This window comes from Phyllobates terribilis, unplaced genomic scaffold (assembly GCF_046119375.1).
Source record: "Phyllobates terribilis strain yellow unplaced genomic scaffold, ASM4611937v1 Scaffold_11__3_contigs__length_659146591, whole genome shotgun sequence".
Lineage (NCBI taxonomy): Eukaryota > Metazoa > Chordata > Amphibia > Anura > Dendrobatidae > Phyllobates > Phyllobates terribilis.
Genome location: NW_027362771.1, coordinates 506372454 through 506394454, shown reverse-complemented (window position 1 = coordinate 506394454; position 22001 = coordinate 506372454). Strand labels below are relative to the sequence as shown.

Here is a 22001-nt window from a genome sequence, read left to right as displayed (position 1 = left end):
CTGAAAACTAGCGGTGTGGCTGTTTCAAGATGCACAATAAGGAGGCACTTGAAGAAAAATGAGCTGCATGGTCGAGTCGCCAGAGGAAAGCCATTACTGCTCAAATGCTGCAAAGTATCTCTCCTACAATACGCCAAACAGCACAGAGACAAGCCTCAAAACTTCTGGAACAAGGTAATTTGGAGTGATGAGACCAAAATTGAACTTTTTGGCCACAACCATAAACAACATTACATTTGGAGAGAGGTCAACAAGGCCTATGATGAAAGGAACACCATTCCTACAGTAAAGCACGGAGGTGGATCGCTGATGTTTTGGGGATGTGTGAGCTACAAAGGCACAGGAAACTTGGCAAAAGTTGAAGGAAAGATGAATGCAGCATGTTATTAGCAAATACTGGAGGCAAATTTGAACTCATCAGCCCAGAAGCTGCGCAAGAGACGTACTTGGACGTTCCAACATGACAACGATCCAAAACACAAGGCCAAGTCGATCTGTCATTGGCTACAGCAGAACAAAGTGAAGGTTCTAGAGTGGCCATCTCAGTCTCCTGACCTCAATATCATTGAGCCACTCTGGGGAGATCTCAAGCGCGCAGTCCATGCTAGACAGCCCAGGAATTTACAGCAGCTTTACCATCTGAGAAATTAAAGAATCTCATTCACAACTACCACAAAAGACTTCAAGCTGTCATTGATGTTAGAGGGGGCAATACACGGTATTAAGACCTGGGGTATGTGAAGTTTTGATCAGGGTCATTTGGATGTTTTTGGTTGTCATTAAGATTAAAAAAAAGAAAACACAGTAGTTTGACAATAAATGGCTTCACCCAACCAATAACCATGAGTGGGGAAAAAGTTTTTTTGTTATCATTCATATTTTCTGAAACAAGGCCAAGAAAGGAAAAATTCTGGCGCGGTATGTAAACTTTTGAGCACAACTGTATATATAGAGTTCTAAGTCTAATAAAGTAGACATCATCTACAACTGTAGCATATTCTACAACTGAATTCTCCACTATTTTACCCCCAGAGGGTTATCATTATCTGAGTAAGGCTTTATAAAGCTAAATTTTTGACTTATATTACATTATTAAATATAAATGATGATAAAAGTGATAAATGAGGCTTTGCTACTAGTTGTACCGATAGTAATCCTGAATACATTTCACAGTGCTGCTTAAATCTATATTAGACTACAATTTCATAAAGTCCATATTTGTAAAATAGATTTGACCCTTTTCATTTTAGGTCTTGGGTAAAACTAATCCAACATATATTACATGGTCTTAATTTATAAAAAATAAAGTACACAAGTTTTCTATGCGGACTCTATCAAAACGACGGCTTTAAACAATTACAAAAAAAGTTTGCAAAACGTGAAATCTAAAGTCGTAGCATAGAAAAATAAAAAACAGATTGTGCTTTGGTTTTCCATTTATTCACATCCTCATTGCTCAGAGAGTCTCCTCGTTTGCTCCTTGTAGGGTGCCATTGTTTGCTGTGCTTTGCTGTTGACCATTCATGTTTTCATTTCTCCTAGACTCGGAGGGCTTTCTTGTTCTCATGTTATCAAGCTCTTTATGGTTCTCTCCTGTCAGGACAATATGAGGAGGTTGTCACTCTTTGCCCATAAATATTAATGCTAAGATTGGATGGATAAATACTGATTTTTTGCAAGAATAGGTTTAATAAAAAACTCCACACTAACCATAAATTACAGAATACACGCTCTAATAAAGTACTCCCAGCAAAAATGTCATCCCCTCTTTGTAAATCTTTTCTAAATATATAAGCATATAGTGTGGGTGCACAGTCTTACCTTGTGAAAGTGACTTACGATCTACCCATAAACCACTGTGTGATCCGGCTAGTCTGATTTGAGCTCACATGACCAAGAAGAGGACCGATGCGGCACTGGAAACTGGGGAAGACCGTGATCAGTAACTAATTTAATGCAGCTACACTACATCACATACATATTTAGAAGAGATTACAGTATACCATTTTAGTTGTAAATCATTTTAAAAAGAGGATGGTAACTACTTTTCTATTGATATTAATAGGAAAGACCATCAATATCAGATTGGTGATGGTGCGACACCAGATACCCCCACTGTGATGAAACAGCTTCTAATCTTAATCAGCCAGACTTAAAGGATTTATTAACCCAGGAGAAATACCCTATTATCTTTGTGTTGACCTTTGAATGTATGTGTTTCTTTGGCTGGTCAAGAAGGACAGTGACTCAGTGTTTGGGAACAATGATGTTTGTTAATATGCTAATTGCTTATTGTACTAAGCTAACTAGTTTATTTACAAGAACAAGGGGATTAGCTCAAACAATGAGATCTGAGTGAACCCTGCATCTTTACCTCTGACCTGTGACTGATGACCTTAGCCACATATGTAAATATAAAAAAGGGTTTTTCTATCCTGCTGCAAAGAGAATTGAAAGGGAGAATCTAAGATCAGACACTCTTCAGGAGAGTAGCTTGGTAGCATGGCTCGATCTAAAGAGACACAGGTTTGGATTCGACATGATTCCGGCCTAAGGGTATATGGCCCTGACTGGATCTGCTCCATTGACATCAGAGAACCCATTGATACATTTGGGGAGACCAGCTAAGGATGATGAAGTCACCCGGCCCCATGGATATGTTGTTTGGGGTTGCCAGGTGGGACCCTTCGGTCGCCTGGAACTCATGGTGACATTCGGAGAAGCCAGATTGGGACAAGATGGTCATCTGGCTCCACAGAAACTCTCGGAGAGTTTTCTGTAACTTTACACCACACATTGATTTATTTGCTTTGTGTCAATATTTTTTTTACCCATATTTTGGCACATGTTTTTGCATTTTAAGCCATGTCCCATGAGTGTTCTGTATTCTCTAGTAGACAAATGGCACAATATTTTCTTCCCAGAAGAAAGAATATTAGCACAAGGCATAGGTTTGTTTAGTAGATCATCACACGTTTGCAGAATATATGGAAGCTGATTAGGCAGGTGATTGTATGGGTTACAATGGATATGTATTACATAGTTCTAGAAGCCTAGTATTCATATGTAAGCCACCAGCTAGTGTTAGGTCAGGTTATATCACAATGTTGTTTAATTGTATTTTAAAGAAAAAAATGGATCATTTGGACCATTGTTAGCTGAGCTTACCTCCATGTGAGAAGTCACCAGCAACAAATGCTAGAAAATAATAAATGAAGGACTTTTACTCCAAATCTTGTTCCCTCACGTGACACTATATAATCTTTATTAGGTATAATGCATTCCTTGCTACTCCCAACTAATCGGTACACAAGGAGGATATTTCCAGAGGACCCTAATGATTTTTGGGACTGAACAAAAATAATGTATTTACTAATTTAAGATTGGGGTCTTTGGACACAATTTTTCCAATATTAGTTTACTTGTACTTTTAGCATATAGCCAGCTGTTATCCTAACATACATATTAGAAATGATAAAGAAATCGATTAAACAAATTGACCTAATTCTAAAATCATTATCTTAAGTTGAAGGAAGGCAGAGCAATATATTCCCCATCTAGCAGTCTACAACACTGAGCTTAACGGGAACCTTTCATGTAAAACAACACTATTAACCTGCAGATATGGGGTTAATCTGCAGGTTAATAGCGCCCTGACACCATGTGGTGCCGACACTGAGAGCCCCGCTGCCAGGAGGAAATTAACTTTATTCAACCAGGCAGTGTTTGGCTTCCAGTCATAGGGGTGGAGCCGACACAGTTTCAGTCACCGCTCTGTGTATAGAGATCGGCAGCTGTACCCGCGTCCGGCACTGACTGACAGCCGTCTCAGTATTAGGACCGGCTGTCAGTCAGTGTTGGGAGCATGCAAATGAGTCACAGGTAATGGTGCTTGGCCCTGCACTTACACCTCTCCAGCCTCTCTCCCACTTTCCCTGCCCACCTTCCCTTTCCTCCCTCTGACTTTCCCTTGCCACCGTCGGCTGACAGTTCACGCTTCTCTGTAACCTGCTCCCCACCTGAGATCTAGCGCATGTGCCATTATTCCTGGAGGTAGTGTATGCACAGTTCGATAGTCTGGCTTTCTCAATGACGGTACTTGCATGAGATTATGGGTAGAGGAGCAAGTCAAAGAGATCATATCCTATTAGTCACTGATTGGAGGCCGGTGGTGGTAGGGGAACGAGGAAGAGAGGCTGGAGAGGTGGATGTGCAGGAACAAGCCCCCTGCATTTGTGGCTCATTTGCATAAAATTTTGCAGATTGATTTCTATAAGACTAGGTGCAGACGACCGTATATTCTCTCATCTGAAAGAATCTGTCCGATTATACAAATCACACTCCGATCAAACTGTGATCAGAGTTTGATGAGTGTCAGCATAGTGTGATCCGATTCTCTTGGATAAGGAGAAGATGTAAAAAAATCAGAGTGCAGAGTGTCATCCGAGTGCAGTTCGATGGTTTCTAAGGACTCTCTGATTTGCATGGCCGAGTGCAATCTGAATATCAGGTCAAACTCAGGCATGCAACGATTTTTTTTCCCAGGATGGCTCTGGCCAAGGAAAAAAATCAGACATGTGCTCTGCCCTATAGAATAATATGTTTTGTCTGATCACACTCGGGCTGAAAATGCGGCCATGTGCACAAGCTCTAAAATTGAGACAAGGACTTCTAATACAATGGTGTGGATGTCATCAACATTACAGGGACTTTCCATAGATGACGTTAGTTTGGGGTCTAAAAACCTGCTCACAGAGCAAAGGTAAAAGCATCCTTTTTCATTCAGAAAAAAACTAACGATTCTCCATCTGTATTGTCCTCCATATGACATCCATATGTCAATTTTTTTACATCCATGTCAACTGTTTTTATACATTAACAATTTGAAAAATATTCCAAGTCCAACAATTTCCTATGTTAATTGAAATGAATCCATTAAAAACAGAAATCATGCGGATGGTGTCCATGTAGCTTCAGCTTCTTTTCACACATCCATTGAGATCAATGGGCATGTCAGATCCGAAACACAGAGCAGACAGGTGCATGATTAAAGTTTTTCAATGTGGACCATCTGTCTGTATGTAAAAATGGTCTAGGGCATGAAAAATCAGAACGAGCCCCAAAAAAGTACAAATCCAATCAAGACAATCAATCAATGGACTCCATTTTAATGTTAATGACATTTTCATCTATCTATCTATCTATCTATCTATCTATCTATCTATCTATCTATCTATCTATCTATCCTAATATCGATCTACTTTGCTACTTCTGTCTTTTATGACGTTCAGGGTAATTAATAAATCCCTTCCCATTGGATCTCCTGTGCTTGTAGTGGCACTCCTGATTGCAATTGCTTTTAATTATTTTTTAGGCACTTGTTAGATTATGTCTATACAGAATCTAGTGTGCAAGACATAATCCAACCAGACATCAAAACATTATCAAAATTATATTTGTTTGTTGTATGTTTTATCAATGCATATTAGAATCGGACCTGCTTTCAAAAGCAGCTTCCTGGCATTGAGTGCATTCAACACACAATCTGGTTATAAGGCCACGGCCCCACTATCAGTATTTGGTCAGTATTTTTTCTCAGGAGTGGGAGCCAAAACCAGGTGAGGAACAATCAGAGAAAAGGTATAATAGAAACAAGTCACCAATTCTGCATTTATCACCCACTCCTGGTTTTGGCTTCCACTCCTGAGAAAAAAAAAAAAACGAATACTGAAAGTGGGGCCGTGGCCTAAGACTCTAAAAGGTTTTCCTAACCCTTTTGATGCCCATTACTTTTGTTTATGAGCAAATCAGTGTATACTAGTTACACATACTATATATACCGAGCACGGTGTAAGCAGCATAATGATGAATTATACTATAAAAATACCAAGTAGTCTATGTAGGGTTATATAGGCCTGATATACAGTGTCTTAAAAAAGTATTCATAACCTGTGAAATTTTCCACATTTTTTCACGTTACACCCACAAACTTAAAGGGAATCTATCAGCAAGTTTTTGCTATGTAATCTGAAAACAGCGTGAAGTAGGGGTTAACCCCTTTACGACCTTGGGATTTTCCGTTTTTTGCTCCCCTTGTTCCCAGAGCCATAGCGTTTTTTTTTTTGGGCAATATGGCTTTCTGAGGACTTATTTTTTTGCGGGACGAGTTGTCCTTTTAAACGCCATCACTGGTTTTAACTTATTGTGTACTGGAAAATGGGAAAAAAATTCCAAATGCGGTGAAATTGCAAAAAAAATGCAATTCCACAGTTGTTTTTTTTTTTTTTTTCTTTCCACGTTCACTGGATGCTAAAACTGACCTGCCATCATTATGCTCCAGGTCATTACGAGTTCGTAGACACCAAACATGTATAGGTTCTTTTTTATTTAAGTGGTGGAAAAAAAATCCAAAGTTTGCTTAAAAAAAAAAGGTGCCATCTTCCAAGACCCGTAGCGTCTCCATTTGTCGGGATCTGGGGCCGGGTGAGGGCTTATTTTTTGCAGCTGACTTTTTTATTGATATCATTTTGGAGATATGATTTTTTGAGCTCCCGTTATTGCATTTTATTGCAATGTTGCGGCGACCAAAAAAAACGTAATTCTGGCGTTTGGAAAATTTTTCCCATTACACCGTTTACCGATTGGATTAATTCTTTTTTATTGATAGATCAGGCGATTCTGAACGCGGCGATACCAAATATGTGTATGTAGGGTTTATTTTTTATTATCTTATTTTGAATGGGGCAGAAGGGGTGGGGGATTTAAGGGCGGGGGGATTTAAACTTTTATATTTTTTTCATTTTTTTATATTTTTAAAAACATCTTTTTTTACACTTTTTGCTTGCTTTCATAGTCTCCATAGGAGACTAGAAGCAGCAGATGATGAGCAGATCACCTCTATGTAGCAGAAATGCTCCTGTACTATGAGCGCCGACCACTAGGTGGCGCTCATAGTGATCTTTACATGACAACCACTGGGGTCTGCTGCAGACCCAGTGTTGTCATGCCCACCCATCAGTGACCCGCGATGACATGACAGCGTCACCGATGGGCGGGGTAAGTGACGTGCTTCCAGCGCGGCGATGTTAAATTCTGCTGTCAGAGATTGACAGCAGCATTTTACTGGTTAACAGCCACAGGTGGATCGCGATTCCACCCGCGGCTGTTGCGGGTACATGTCAGCTGTAAGAATCAGTGCGGGCTCAGCGCCGGAGCCCTCACTTAACCGGGGGTGATGGCCTGGGGGTTACTAATACACCCCAGGCCAGTAAGGGGTTAAAATATAGATTTCAATGACGTGTCACTTATTAGGCTGGTAGCTGCTGTTTTCTTACAATGAAGTTTTTATCACCTGGTGATTATCATTACCTGGACTACAGCAGTTAGTGTGACTCCGCCCCCTCCTGTGATAAGCAGCTCACTGTCTATAGACTATGTACATACAGAGCCTGGTTTGGGCAGGGTTTTCTTTCTCAGCTCTGCTGCATGATACATCTAAGAACTCTAATTAAGTCACAATTGCGGCACCCAGTAAACTGATACATTGTTGGAATCAGGGTCTTTTCCTACATTATGCTGCTCTCAGATGAGGTAGCAAAAACCTGCTGACTTATTCCCTTTAAATTTATTTTATTTGGATGCGATATAGCACCACAAAGTAGCAAGAATTTGTGAAGTGTAAAGGAAATAATAGATGCTTTTCTAAATATTTTAAAAATATAAATCTGAAAATTGTGACGTGCATTTGTATTCTGCTCCCCTGAATCAATGCTTTGCAGGACCACTTTTCACTGCAATTACTGCTGCAAGTCTTTTGGGGTATGTCTCTACCAGCTTTGCACATCTAGAGGCTGAAATCTTCGCCCATTCTTCTTTTCACACTAACTGTAGCTCAGTGATATTGGATGGAGACGTCTGTGAACAACAATATTCAAGTCTTGCCACAGATTCTCAATGGAGTTTGGGTCTGGACTGTGACTGGACCATTCACACACATAAATATGCTTTGATCTAAACCATTACATTGTAGCTATGGCTGTATGTTTAGGGTTGTTGTCCTGCTGGAAGGTGAACCTATGTCTCAGTCTCAAGTCTTTTGCAGCCCCTAACATGTTTTCCTACATGATTGCCCTGTATTTAGTCCCATTCATCTGCCCATCAACTCTAACCAGCTTCTTTGTACCTGCTGAAGAAAAGCATCCCCTCAGCATGATGCTGCCACCACCATGTTTGATGGTGAGGATGGTGTTTATAGTGTTATGTGTAGTGTTAGTTTTCTGCAACACAGTGTTTTGCATTTATCCCCAAAAGTTCTACTTTAGTCTCATCTGACCAGAGTACCTTTTCACATATGCTAGCTGTGTCTCCTACATTGTTTTTTTTGAAAAGTGCAAACGTGACTTCTTATGGGTTGCTTTCAGAAATGGCTTTCCTCTTACCACTCTCCCATAAAGGCCATATTTGAGGAGTATATGACTAATAGTTGTCCTGTGGACAGATTCTCCCACCTGAGCAGTGAATCTCTGCCATTCCTCCAGAGTGATCATGGGACTCATGGCTGATTCTCTAATTAGTGCTCTCATTGCTTGGGATGTCAGTTTAGGTGGATGGCCATGTCTTGGTAGGTTTGCAGTTATGCCATACTCCTATTTTTGGATGATGGATGAACAGTGCTCTGAGAGATGTTCAAAGCTTGGGCTATTTTTTTCATAACCTAACCCTGCTTTACTCTTCTCCACAATTTTATCCCTGACCTGTCTGGTGTGTTCCTTGGTTTTCCTGATGATATTTGAGCCCTAATGTTCTCAAACAAACCTCTGAGGCCTTCACCGAACAGCTGTAGTTATACTGAGAATAAATTACACACAGGTGGACCCAAGATACTAATTATGTTATGTAATTTTATTTAAGGATATCAGACACTAAAGGTGGTTGAATACAAATGTACATCACAATCTTCAGATTTATGTTTTTAAAATATTTAGAAAACAATGTATCCTTTCCTTTACACTTCACAAATACTTGCTACTTTCTATTAGTATATCACATAAAATCCCAATAAAATTCATTTAATTTTGTGGATGTAACATAGAGAAATGTGGAAGAGTTCACAGGTATGAACACTTTTTCAACGCACTGTAAATTGCATTGCCTTTTCCCCCCAAAACAGTGCTACTCCTGCTTGTTAATACCCTCTATACTAGAATTGGATGCAAATTTTCCAACATATTCTACAACCAAAGTTTTGGGTACTTTTGGAAAACTGTTTTTGGATGGAATACCCCTTTACATAAGCTATACGTTGCTGTGCTTTGATTCCTTGCACCAGTTATATCAGTCACAATGTATGAAGCAGGCAGCGCTCGCAGCCTGTAATCCTGGCTCCTTTCTAGAAATATGACTTAGAAATACATTCGCTTCAGAGGGGTCACATTAATACACGTGTGTTAAACGCTATGTTAGACTGCATTGAGGAACTGAATGACTTTGGTTCGCCGCTCTGTGATGACACAGAGATTGCATGGCGGCTTACTTGACAGTATATTGTGACAGGATATATAAATTCCACGTCTCCTGAAATCTTTGCACCCACTTCATTACTGCTGTCGGATATCGTAGGTTTGTTTAAGCAGTTTCCTGCAGATTTCTGCAGTACAATTGGAAAATCTTCAATGTGTCCCTAGTGCATTGTCAGACTCTTATGCTCATAGGATAGCGGATTTATTTCACTTACGGCCCGCTATTTGAAAGAAGCAGATCAGATGATATATCTGCTCTGGTTTATCTTCAGGCGATGTTTAAGGGTAAGTACACATATCCCATATATAATTCATTACATTCTCATGGAGATAATGGTGCAGGCTGAGAAGGATCTGTGCTTTGTAGATAGATTCTTTCTTAAAACAGTTCAATGTCTTGGTCCAGATGAAAGAGTTTATAAGTACATATTTACTTTGACATTTTGTGTTGCCCGTAAGCATCAGTGTACATAGCAAACCATATTTTATCTTGCCTTCAAGGGCCTGTGCACATAGTGAAGCACGTTTTATGCTGCCTGTAAGAGCCCATGCACATAGCGAACCACATTTTGTGCTGCTCATAAGGGTCGATGCTCCTAGTGAACCACATTTTATGGTGCCCGTTTATGCACATAGTGAGCCACATTTTGTGCCTCCTGTAAGGGCCCATACACATAACGAACCAAATTTTGTGCCACCACCAAGGGTCCTTGAACATAGCAAACCATATTTTTTGGTGCCCGGAAATGCTTGTGCATATAGCGTACCACACTTTGTGGTGCCTGTAAGTCCCCGTGCACATAGTAACATGTTTGGACTTTTCAACTACGGTTCTATATCATGAAGACTTAGGGCTCGCTTGCATGAGCATATAACATGGATAGCACTCAGACCAATGTTTCATGGCGATGTGGCTCCAGTATTTGGATCAGGCGCACCCATACAAGTTTATTATGGGCTGTCATCCGAGTGCAGTCCGACATCTGCTGGCTCGGACAACGGAGAAGATGGAGAAATCAAGTTCTTGGTCTTCTCCACACCTGTGATACGATTCTCGTATGTGAGACAATCAGATCACCGTAAACTGACACTCTGATCAAACTCTGATCAAAGTTTGATCCGAGTGTCATTAACATCTCGCATGAGAAGATATATTCTCTTGTGACCCCGGCCTTAGGCACGCTTTGTGATTCCATAATTTTTTCCTCTGCTTGGTCTGAAAAAAATTACCCTTACTGAGTACCACATTTTTTTTCTTGATTTCTTTTAGTGTTTCTTAAAGCCATAAAGTTGCCTTTTGAAATGATTTTAGTTTTGTGCCATGTCTATGATCTGCTTTTTTTCAACAACAATAAACAACTGAATGAACATCCTCCGCGCCCGGTGATTCCATAATTTTTGCCAGGGGTTGTACATGTGTAATTTCCTTTATGTTCACACACGTTGTGTTTTTTTCTGCAGCTAAATCTTCTGCAAATCTGCTGACAACTTTTCTCTGGCAAGAAAACTGCTGCGTCAAAAACACAGGTTTTGCTGCGTTTTCTCATGCATTTTTGATGCATTTTTTCAGCCTTTTTTTTCACTGTCTCTCTGTCTCTATTCATGAATGTACATAAAGTTTTGTGAAAAAAAATATCATTCTGGATTTGGCATAATGGGGGAGGAGAAATGTTCAGGAATAGTGCAGACACTGGCAATGCATTGAGTTTGTATGACACTATTTGCTTTCACACTATGGGGTCTGCCATTCAGTTGTACAGGCATTGTTCAATTGCACACAGGTCAGGGGCCGCAGGTATTGTTCAATCTCACAAGTAGCTCAGCTAATGTTTACCCTCTACACATCACTAATTTATTTAAACTCTCGCAATACAAACAACCATCTCAGTGACCAAAACAAGATTGTTAAATCACAAAAGAGAACCCATATTTTGCCATCAAAAACGCTGAAAAAACGCTGAAAAAAAAATTAGCTGCATTTTTTATGCGTTTTTTTCACCACCCATTGGGTGAAAAAACACTGAAGGAAGTGACATGCTCTATTTTCCAAAAAACGCAAGCAAGGCAGAAAATACACAGCAAACAAAAAGCAACATGTGTGAACAGAGAATTCTGATTTCTCATAGACTTTGCTGGTACTGCAAGACGCAGCTGTAAATTTGCATAAAAATCTGCCTCAAAATACGCAGCAATTGCGCCTAAATGGTTAAACTGCTGCGATCTGAGCTTTGGTTTTTGCTCTTTGAGGCAGGTCCCAGCTGTATAGTACAGCCGGCACCTGCCTCATATGTTCCTGAGCCCACTCCATACAGACTCACCTCAGAGGTGACTTACATGCATGTCGTGATGCACGAGGTTAACAAGACCACTTGAAATGGAAGTTCAATTGCGACCTCAGTATGGAGATGTGTTGATGCCTTATGCCATCTTGCTGAGGCAAAGACCATGAGATGGTGGTCTTATCAGTGGCGTAAGAGGTAGCAGTGATGACATGACCCTAATGTTTAAGGAGTTTCAAGACCCCTCTGTCTCATAAGAAGACACCAGTGTTAAAAAGAGCTAAGGGAAGGGAGCAGGCAGTTACAGATTTTGCATTGGGGCCCAGGGTGGCCCTTCAAGGTTTGCCTATCCTCACTAAAGTCCTCACGTCAATGAGAAGTCAGTCAACTGTCCTGAAATACTCTGTGTTCAGTTAGTTTTTAATTTTCTATGGCTACTTCGGATGTCTTGTATTATAACAGTCCTTCTAAAAATGTAGAAAAAAGAGAAACACCAGGCGTCCTGAAGCACGGAAACTTGAGGGACCACTCGTGGCACAATTCCAAAATGAAGGAAGATTCCAGCTTCGTAAATTTGCAAAAGATTTATTCCATAAAAATAGATTCCATAATCACAGATGGGATAGGCAACGCATTTCGAACGCAAAAAATTAGCTCTGATAAAGGACGCAGGTTTTTTTTAGTTCGAAACGCGTTGCCTATCCCATCTGGGTTTATGGAATCTATTTTTATGGAATAAATCTTTTGCAAATTTAAGAAGCTGGAATCTTCCTTCCTTCTAAAAATGTGTCTATGACGCGCCCCTGGGCCTGTGTCGCGCTGCGGTGCGCACGCGGGAGCTTACCCGGAGCCGGATCCGTGGAGGGTTGTAATCTCGTGGCGGTGACCCGGTCCGTGCCCAGGGAGTCAAACTAGACGGCAGTCTATTAGTAGTAAATAGTTGATGACTACGCCACCCGTTGAGTGCAGCCAGGAAGCTGCTGCTGCAGGGCAGACCGCTGAGGCCGGTGGTAGGATTGTGCAGCGTGATAGTATAACCCCCAACGGGAGGGGTATGGCCTCAGGGCAGCCGACGTGGATGATGGGGGTAGCAGGAACCACTCAGAGACGGTACGGTGTAGTTCAGGGTCTTTACTGGTAACAACGACAGACCCTCCCGGAGTACTTGCTAGCAAACGGGGCCTGGTCAGTCTTTGAGCAGATGGGATCTCCCCTGGCCAGGCGTAGTTGTAGGCCTCCCAAACTGACTGTACTCTTCTGGCTACCTTGCTAGAAGCTGATGTAAGTAGCCCACGTCCCTGAGTGTACCGTGTGGTGCTCACCCGTATGGCCGGTTACTCGGGGCCTTCTAATGGCTTCCGCTCCACGATGGCGGTGCTGGTCCCACGCGTGTGACCGTGCCTTCGGGCTTCTGGGCCAGAGGACCTGAAATCCCCTGCCCGACGGATTCTGCTGCTGGGTAGGAGTTAGTCCCCACAGCCTCGGACTCCGGGTCCGGTAAAGAATCTTCTTAGTCAGGGCGAGCTCTGTAGCTGCCAGCCCCTGACTCCTAGTAACTCTGCTGTTTCCTATGCTGCTTCTCTTCTCCACTCTCCTTGTCTGACTCACCCTGCCTCAGCCCCGGGTTTATACAGGGGAAGTTCTTCCCCTCCCCAGACTGGGCAGGAGGTGTGGCATGCACAGGATCCCTGACCAAAGGACCTCCCACCTGCTCTCAGACATAACATTACATTACTGTGGAAAACCAGACCCCTGGGGTGCCACATTCCCCCCTAGTGAAATTTAGTACTCCGGGACTAAACACATTTAGAAAAACATAACAAAGTATAACAATAACAATACTATAAGAAAAACACATAAGATGGTTGCGGCGTGTCCGCAACCGGGTGCAGTCTTTGAAGAAAAGCAAAGGTGTCCATTTCACCAACACAGGGAGACGTAACCAGGTAGGGGTCTGTCCTACCCCGAGTCCTTAACAGTCTCTAGTCCATCCTGGGTTACGCTCCAACTATATACAAGGATTCCCGGTAAATCCACCAAGGTTTCCTAAAAACAACTGGAAACACAAAATTATTCACAAGCAACAATACACAGAAAAACATAAATAAAACAATTTATACACTTTAAATTCTCCAGCGTGCGGGTAACTGGCCTCTAGTGGCCCGAGTGGACCTACGGAGCTGACTGTCTGGCCCTGAACTACAGGGTGTAGGAGTTGTCAAGGGTAAACTGGGCAGCTGTCTACCGGCTCTTTGTCTCACTAGGGGTACGGCAGGCTCACTATAAGCAGAGGGTTGATTCTCCTGTTCTGCTTGTGTGGAGTCTTCTGCCTCCTGGACCGGCTGTTCTTCCAGCTCTACCCGTTGCTCCGTAGGTTCTTGGAATGATGGTTGGAGGAAGGTGAGTACGGGTACCACAACTGCACCATTGACTTGAGTCCAAGACCGAGGGAAGTCCCCGAGCACGGTACTAACCATATCTTCCCTTTCTCCCACGGGTCGATGGTCTTCTTGTTCCTCTTCAGGGTTCCTCAGTTGTTCGGGACACTTCTTCAGGTGGTCCCGGGATACAATGGCTGTGGTTTCCCCTCCGTCTTTACTGATGGTACAGACCTTCGGGTTCTCGTGGCATGAGGGCAGTACGGTGTACGGGTCCTCCTCCCACTGGTCATCCAACTTGTGGAGCCGTCTTTTCCTCTTCAAGACCTGATCTCCGGGTACCAGGGGAACAGCGGGAGCATACTGGTTGTAAGTCTTCTCTTGTCTTTCCCTAGCCTGACAGAGACTTCGCTCCACGCTCTCTTGTACTCTCCGGTACTGCTGCTGCCTCTCTGTGTCCCAGTCTGTTTCTGGTGAAGTGTCCTCAGGTGTCAGGACTCCCATTTCCAGGTCAACAGGTAACTTACCAGGTCTCGCCCTCATTAGGTAAGCCGGGGTACAGTTGGTGGAACCTACCGGGATGTGGTTGTATAGGTCCACCAGATCGGGCAACTTCTCAGGCCACAGACTGCGTTCTTCCAGGGGCAATGTTTTTAGCAGATCCATTACCACCTGGTTCATTTTTTCACAAAGTCCATTAGTTTGCGGATGGTAGGGTGTCGTCCTTATCTTCCGGCAGCCATACAGATTGCAGAATTCCTGGAAGACCTCCGCTTCAAAGGCAGGTCCCTGGTCCGTCAGCACTTGGTCCGGGTACCCGTGTGGACGGCAGAAGTGCTGCTGGAAGGCTCTAGCTGCTGTTTGAGCCGTTAAGTCCTTGACGGGGACGACAACCAAGAACCGGGAGTAATGATCCACGATGGTTAACGCGTAGACGTAGCCACTTCTGCTTGGGGTCAGTTTTACATGATCCAAGGCTACCAGTTCCAACGGTTGCCGGGTGACGATGGACTGCAGGGGAGTCTTCTGGCTGGCCCGGTCCTTCCTTCTCAGATTGCACGGGCCACAGTCTCTGCACCACTTCTCGATGGTTCCCCTCATGCCTACCCAGTGGAACCGCTCGCGCAGCAGGAACTCCAGCTTTTTCCACCCGAAGTGTCCAGCTCCGTCGTGGTATGCCTCCATCACCATGGCTGCGTCTCTTCGTGGCACCACTACTTGCCAGAGTAGTTCATGCGTCCGGGAGTTGACCATTCTGCGGCACAACTTCCCCTTGTAAAGGAATAGTCGACTCTTCTCCGCCCATAGTTGTTTGGCTTCCTCCGGAGCGTCTGGTTCAAGTCGAGCCTCCGGCCGAGTCAGCATCTCCTTCACCAGTCGGACGGCAGGGTCGCTGTCTTGCGTTTCCGCCCAGTTGTAGTGGGGTAAGGGGTTCAACGTAGCAGCCTGTTTACCCCTTACCCGGTGGGAATACTGGATAGTCCCATGACGGTGGAACGCAGGGAGTTCAACTTCTTCCAGTCCCTCCGGATCTTCTCCTTCGTCCGGCAGGTTGGGCATCCTGGACAGGGCATCCGCGTTAGTATTGGAGCGTCCTGCCCGGTATTTGATTGTGAACTCGTAGTTGGACAGACGGGCCATCCACCTCTGCTCCAGGGCACCGAGTCTTGCCGTGTCCAGGTGTATCAACGGGTTGTTATCCGTGTATACGGTGAACCGGGAAGAAGCGAGGTAATGCGTAAAGCGCTCGGTGACTGCCCATACCACGGCCAGGAACTCTAGCTTAAATGAGCTGTAATTCTCGGGGTTCCTTTCGGTGGGTCGCAGTTTTCGGCTGGCATAGGAGATCACTCGTTCTCTCCCCTGCTGAATCTGGGATAGTACGGCTCCTAGCCCGATGTTACTGGCGTCGGTGTAGAGGATGAAGGGCTGGCTATAGTCTGGGTACGCCAAGATTTCATCCCCCGTGAGGGCCATCTTCAGCTGGCGGAAGGACTCTTCTTCTAGCTCTTCCCATTTGAAGGGCGGCTTCTGGTTCTTGGCCTTCCGGGACTGGCCTATCAGGAGGTCCTGCATAGGCGCTGCCTTTTTGGTGAAACCGGGAATAAACCTTCGGTAGTAGCCTACCAACCCTAGGAACTGCCGCACTTCTTTTACGCTGGAGGGGCTTGGCCATCCCTTAATTGCGGTGATCTTATCGGGGTCGGGAGCCACTCCGTCAGCGCTCACCACGTGTCCCAGGTATTGCACCTTTGGTTTCAGGAGGTGACACTTGGAGGGTTTCACCTTTAGGCCGTAACTCGCCAGAGCTTCGAACACCTCCGCCAGGTGTTTCAGGTGGTCCTCATAAGTTTTGGAGTATACGATGACATCGTCCAGGTACAACAGGACCATCTCGAAGTTTCTGTGACCTAGACAGCACTCCATTAATCGTTGGAAGGTTCCTGGGGCGTTGCAGAGTCCGAACGGCATGCAGGTGAACTCACTAAGTCCCATCGGGGTGGTGAATGCGGTCTTCTCCCGGTCCGCCTCTGCTACAGGAACCTGCCAGTACCCGCTAGTGAGATCCAAGGTAGAGAAGAAGTTAGCAGATCTTAAAGCAGCCAATGACTCCTCTATCCTTGGTAAGGGGTACGCATCCTTGTGTGTGATACGGTTGATTTTCCGGTAATCTACACACATCCTCATGGTGTTGTCTTTCTTTTTGACTAAAACTAGTGGGGCTGCCCAGGGGCTACAGCTATCCCGGATTACCCCAGCCTCCTTCATGTCTCTAAGCATCCCCTTGGCGTGTTGGTAATGTGCAGGGGGTACGGGTCGATACCTCTCTTTTATGGGAGGATGATCTCCCGTGGGGATGCGGTGTTCTACCCCCTTGACTCGCCCGAAGTCTAACGGGTGTTTACTAAACACTCTCTCATACTCTTGAACCACCCGATAGACTCCTTGTTTCTGATGTGAGGGAGTGGAATCAGTACCCAAATGTAGTTGCTGACACCAGTCCTCCATGTCTTTCTTAGAGCCGTTACCTTCCTCCGGGTGAGATGGAGGCAAGGGTTCCACAGATTGTATAGAATTTTGATTAATGGTATATAATTTGGCTAGCGTGGCATACCGGGGCAGGTACACTTCCCTCTCCCCGATATTTATTATGCGAATGGGCACCCTCCCATGGCGTACATTGACCACCCCCCGTGCTGTCAAAATGGTGGGCCTACTGTCTGAGTAAACTGGTTCTACCATTGCCTGGTAATCTCTTCCTCTCAGACCAATAGCTGCCTGGCACCAAATCATCATTTCACTTTTTGGGGGCATGGCAATAGGAAAAGGGTCACACATTCTTACGCTACCAATCTCACCGCCGGAGAGTTCCACTTGTTGCCGTTGCATCAGTGCCCGGATCTCTTTCTGGAGCACCCGCTGCTCGCCGGAGCTGGCGTTCTTGGCAACCTGCTGTAAAAGGAAAATCACCTCTGCAAGACAATTTTCAATTACGTTAGTTCCTAGAGTTATTTTTGGGTGACTCTCATGTTTATCAATATCTACAATGATCAGTCCCTGTGCGGCCAGTTCGACTCTACCGATTTTGAGGGCCACCTCCTTAAATCCGATCTGTGGCACGGGCTGGCCATTGCTGGCGATGATACTCAAGTCGTCGTCAGGGTAGTGGGTAATATCCGAGTCATTCCAGTACTGCTTGAAGAGCACGTACGGGATGGTGGTGACCTGTGACCCGGTATCCAGTAGGGCACTCATGGGAATGCCATCCAGTACCACAGGCAAGACTGGACGTCCTCCCACATATCTGTCGCGCCAGTTCGATGGGCCTGGTGATCTTTTTCCTGGGGGTTGGCCCTCTACCCCAGGTTGTGCCCGTTTAAAGAACAGTACCTTTCCATATGTCCGGGTTGATTGCAGCGGCGGCAGATGGGTCGTCCGTCCTCGCTGTATCGGTCACTGGGTCTTCCTCTGGCCGGTGGGGTCCTCCTTGGTCGACGCCACGGGATGTCCTCCGGTCCGGATGCCAGCTGGATCTTCCCTGGGGTGGAAACCTGTAAAGACTGCACAGTTCGGGTTAGCGCAGCAACGCTCTTAGCTAGCTCTTGGACCTGATGGTGTAGGTCTGGAGCCGGGTCATTGTCCAAAGCCTGCGCATCAGCTCCCACAGGCCCTGCTGACAAGGGCGCCGCCTCCTGGTAGTAAGTGGTAGTGGGGCGTCTGTGGGTCACAACGCCACCTGGTGCCGGTTCTCGGAGCACCCGGATGGCTCTGTCCTTGAACTGTGCAAAGTCCAGATGGGGATCCTGTAAGGCCATTGCCCGCAACTGGGTTCGGTGGGCATTGCAATATAAACCCTCTATAAATTGTTCAGTCAACAGCCTGTCCTCGTTTCCCACCCCATCAGGGTCGGTCTGCTTTATGGCCCTCAGGGCCTCTTGTAGGTTTAGTGCATAGTCCCTTATACTCTCATGCGCTCGCTGCTTGCACCCGTAGAATCTAAGCTTAATCTCGGCTGAGGTGCGGGTATCAAAGGTGTCCTTCAGCCGGGTTAGTATCCCTGCGACAGTCTTCCTCCCAGGTGGCCAGGATTTTACTTCCCTTTTGGCTGCCCCTGTTAGTTGGGCCACCAGGATGCTCACTTTTTGCTCTTCTGTGAGGGGGTACACCTGGAAGAGGCTATCCAGCTTTTCTCTAAAGTCATGCAGGGTATGTGACTCCCCTGAGTACTGGGGTAGCCAAGCTGCTCCCGGGATATAGGGCATGGTGAAGGGCATAACTGCAGCAGCGGTAGCGCTGGCGGGGGTTGGGGCAGTGAAGCTCTCCTCCGTATCCGACATCTTCCTCCCCACTAGTGGACCGTGGCCTACCTTGCGATGATCCTCTTCCGTAGGCCGCGGCTCCGCAGTGGATCGTCAGGGTTGAGGACCTTCCGTCGCACTCCTGTGACGTCGGCGTCTGCTGGGCTCCTTCCAGGACCTTACGCAACGTCCGGACGTGAGGCGGGGCTTCAGTTCTCGCGCGCTTTCGGAGTCCACGCCCCTCTTCTTCCCGCGCGGCGTCCTCAAGATGGCGTCCAATGGCGGGAAAACTCCACGGATGGCGGGAAGAAGGTCGAAGATGGCGCCGGATGGCGGGAAAACTTCGCGGATGGCGGGAAGAAGGTAGAAGATGGCGCCGGATGGCGGGAAACCTCCACGGATAGCGGGAATCTTCACCACTGGTAAGTTTGAACAGTCTTTGCTTTTCAGGCACGCAGTACCCGGTGGTTGCGGGCACGAAATCCTGCCGACTACGCCAAAGTTGACGCGCCCCTGGGCCTGTGTCGCGCTGCGGTGCGCACGCGGGAGCTTACCCGGAGCCGGATCCGTGGAGGGTTGTAATCTCGTGGCGGTGACCCGGTCCGTGCCCAGGGAGTCAAACTAGACGGCAGTCTATTAGTAGTAAATAGTTGATGACTACGCCACCCGTTGAGTGCAGCCAGGAAGCTGCTGCTGCAGGGCAGACCGCTGAGGCCGGTGGTAGGATTGTGCAGCGTGATAGTATAACCCCCAACGGGAGGGGTATGGCCTCAGGGCAGCCGACGTGGATGATGGGGGTAGCAGGAACCACTCAGAGACGGTACGGTGTAGTTCAGGGTCTTTACTGGTAACAACGACAGACCCTCCCGGAGTACTTGCTAGCAAACGGGGCCTGGTCAGTCTTTGAGCAGATGGGATCTCCCCTGGCCAGGCGTAGTTGTAGGCCTCCCAAACTGACTGTACTCTTCTGGCTACCTTGCTAGAAGCTGATGTAAGTAGCCCACGTCCCTGAGTGTACCGTGTGGTGCTCACCCGTATGGCCGGTGACTCGGGGCCTTCTAATGGCTTCCGCTCCACGATGGCGGTGCTGGTCCCACGCGTGTGACCGTGCCTTCGGGCTTCTGGGCCAGAGGACCTGAAATCCCCTGCCCGACGGATTCTGCTGCTGGGTAGGAGTTAGTCCCCACAGCCTCGGACTCCGGGTCCGGTAAAGAATCTTCTTAGTCAGGGCGAGCTCTGTAGCTGCCAGCCCCTGACTCCTAGTAACTCTGCTGTTTCCTATGCTGCTTCTCTTCTCCACTCTCCTTGTCTGACTCACCCTGCCTCAGCCCCGGGTTTATACAGGGGAAGTTCTTCCCCTCCCCAGACTGGGCAGGAGGTGTGGCATGCACAGGATCCCTGACCAAAGGACCTCCCACCTGCTCTCAGACATAACATTACATTACTGTGGAAAACCAGACCCCTGGGGTGCCACATCTACGTTGCCTATAGCAACCAATTAGAATTTGGATTCCACTTTTCAAATAGTACATCATTATGGGCCAGGATGGCTCCTTTTTTAGTATGTCTTGCTTCACCAGGCCTATTAAATCCTATTTTGTTGACAGAATGAACCTCTAGACCAGACCGAAAGTGTCCAAGCCTCAGTCGTAAGTCTATTAACATTCTGCAGCGTCGGTCTCCGCTGACTGATGACTGCACTTGGAAGTGATTTCTGTGTGTAAATCCATCAGATCGCTGAGTGATGAGAAATAAAATCTAGATGAACGTGTATTGTGCTGACAGTTCGAGACATTCTAGGCAGAAAAACTTTACGAGTAGTTGGAAATAATGCTGGAGGGGTGTATGTCGATTAGGTGGGATCTCTGGAACCATGCACTCATTGTTCTTGTCATCGCCCCCAGGCCCCAGGCTGTACCATCAATGAGAACGAATGACTAGTAATAAATATTGTGGATCAACCCATAATAGACCCTGGTGGCAAGTGATTGGTTCTAATGTCAGCTCCGAATGGGAGCTTCTCCTACAAGACCACTGGGGTGTTAGGGACCCATTATTGTGTCAATAAGGGTCTCTAAATATGCCTGACTTTGGATCTCCTTGTGGTTATGCTTGTTGAAATACGATTTTGACAATTGTACACAATAGAATCAGATATAGATGATAAATATTTTCGGCTGGAATACCCCTTTAAATGTTTGGCTTTTTAGCCCTACAGAGCCACAGCATTGTTAATCTGATACGAGTGTTTAGTACGGTGATAAATGGAGTCATTTTATTATTATGCAGATAAATCCAATAATAAGTGGAATTATGGTGACTTAAAAAGGTTAGATAAAACTTTAAAGCATTTGGACACTTTCGAGGGTAATGTTTTTATACTTAACTACATGTATTTTTATCTAAACAATAATTTTTGCAATTGAGTTTCATTAATAATGTTGCATTGTTTGGCTGTTACAGGTTCTATTTTTCCCTGTACATTGCTTGCTGTAAATTGAGATGGAGGGCTTGTGCAGACGACAGCATTTTTTGTCCGGGTGCCAAAACATCAGATCGTGCTCGGACCAGTGTTAGTCTGTGGGCTTGTGCACGTCTGATTATTTTCCTCTGCAGCATGCCCGAGTTTGATCGGATATTTTGATCACATGCAAGTCAATGAGTGTGTGAACACCACTTGGCTGCACTCAGATGACATCTGAGTGCAGTCTGGTTTTCACAAACTGACACAATGGAGAAGATGGAGAAATGTTTTCTCCATCTTCTTCTCATCCAAGAGAATCCCATCACAGTATACTCACACTCCGATCAGAGTGTTATTTGCATAATTGACCCGATTCTCTTGGGTGCAAGAATACACGGTCGTCTGCATCTAGCTGAACTAAGAATCTATCAGTGAGATTGTTTTGATGAAGAGATTGTTTTTTATGTCTTTTAGTGAGCTTCTGATTTATAAACCACAAACCTCATCAAAGGAGAGCTGAACTTTAATGTGATCATCAATCAGTAAGGTGAATAAAACTCAAA

General features: G+C 45.5%; 1 protein-coding gene across 1 annotated transcript in view; it reads right to left on the bottom strand.

Annotated features, from left to right (window-relative positions):
* Window positions 1–892: 892 nt before the first annotated feature.
* The window catches only part of LOC141166669 (substance-P receptor), a 319695-nt gene continuing 298586 nt past the window's right edge, over window positions 893–22001 (bottom strand). The window contains exon 6 of the mRNA XM_073653583.1: window positions 893–1593. Coding sequence (XP_073509684.1) covers window positions 1457–1593 — 137 coding nt within the window. The 3' untranslated portion in view covers window positions 893–1456. The remainder of the gene's footprint in view (window positions 1594–22001) is intronic.